The sequence below is a fragment of the Sinocyclocheilus rhinocerous genome, unplaced genomic scaffold, assembly GCF_001515625.1.
Source record: "Sinocyclocheilus rhinocerous isolate Xijiao unplaced genomic scaffold, SAMN03320098_v1.1 C35699032, whole genome shotgun sequence".
In the NCBI taxonomy this organism is placed as follows: domain Eukaryota; kingdom Metazoa; phylum Chordata; class Actinopteri; order Cypriniformes; family Cyprinidae; genus Sinocyclocheilus; species Sinocyclocheilus rhinocerous.
The window spans coordinates 1-588 of NW_015760446.1; the positions used below are offsets into that span (position 1 = coordinate 1).

Here is a 588-nt window from a genome sequence, read left to right on the forward strand (position 1 = left end):
CAATGAGTGTGGCCATACTGCAGTGTGGGATGGTCGGTGTGAACTGCACAGACACCATGCTCTCCTGATCATTCACCTACTCGGGGAGAAAAACACGATAGATAGACAGATAGACAGACAGATAAACAGACAGATAGTCGCAGATCAGACTCACATTGACGCGCATTTGTTCCACGACATTCAGCTCTTCGAGGGACAGTGGGTGCTCAGGGTCATTGATCGATCTGATCAGATGTATTCATTTAGTTAAGGTCCGACTCAAAAGATTCAAAATGCATTAAATGAGGCTTCTGAACTAACGCAGTTTGTAAGTGTAACTAACTGTCATTATCGCAGATAATTAACAGCAACAAGGCTGACATGTCAAAGTAGCAGTGTAGCTAAAGCCAAGTTTCGTGCTTTGAAAAGATATCGAAGATCTCCCTGTCATCGATGGGATCCGCTACATCCTCATCTTCATCAGTGGCAGTGAGGAGTCTTTCCCCCGATCGCTGAAATATCAGAGGATTGGCGTTTTCTAGGCGAGTTCCCCCTGACATTATTACCTCTTCAACGATAAAATTGTTATACAACTAACACAATACGATC

At 43.9% G+C, this 588-nt stretch overlaps 1 protein-coding gene across 1 annotated transcript; it reads right to left on the bottom strand.

Annotated features, from left to right (window-relative positions):
• Positions 1-4: 4 nt before the first annotated feature.
• Positions 5-582, bottom strand: LOC107735040 (mitotic spindle-associated MMXD complex subunit MIP18-like; the record flags this gene model as incomplete). The annotated part of the gene is made up of 3 exons (XM_016546864.1): positions 413-582; positions 155-234; positions 5-76 (listed from the first exon to the last, which is right to left on the bottom strand). Coding segments are annotated over exons 1-3 (279 nt in total), but the record flags the coding sequence as incomplete, so codon positions are not given.
• Positions 583-588: the final 6 nt, after the last annotated feature.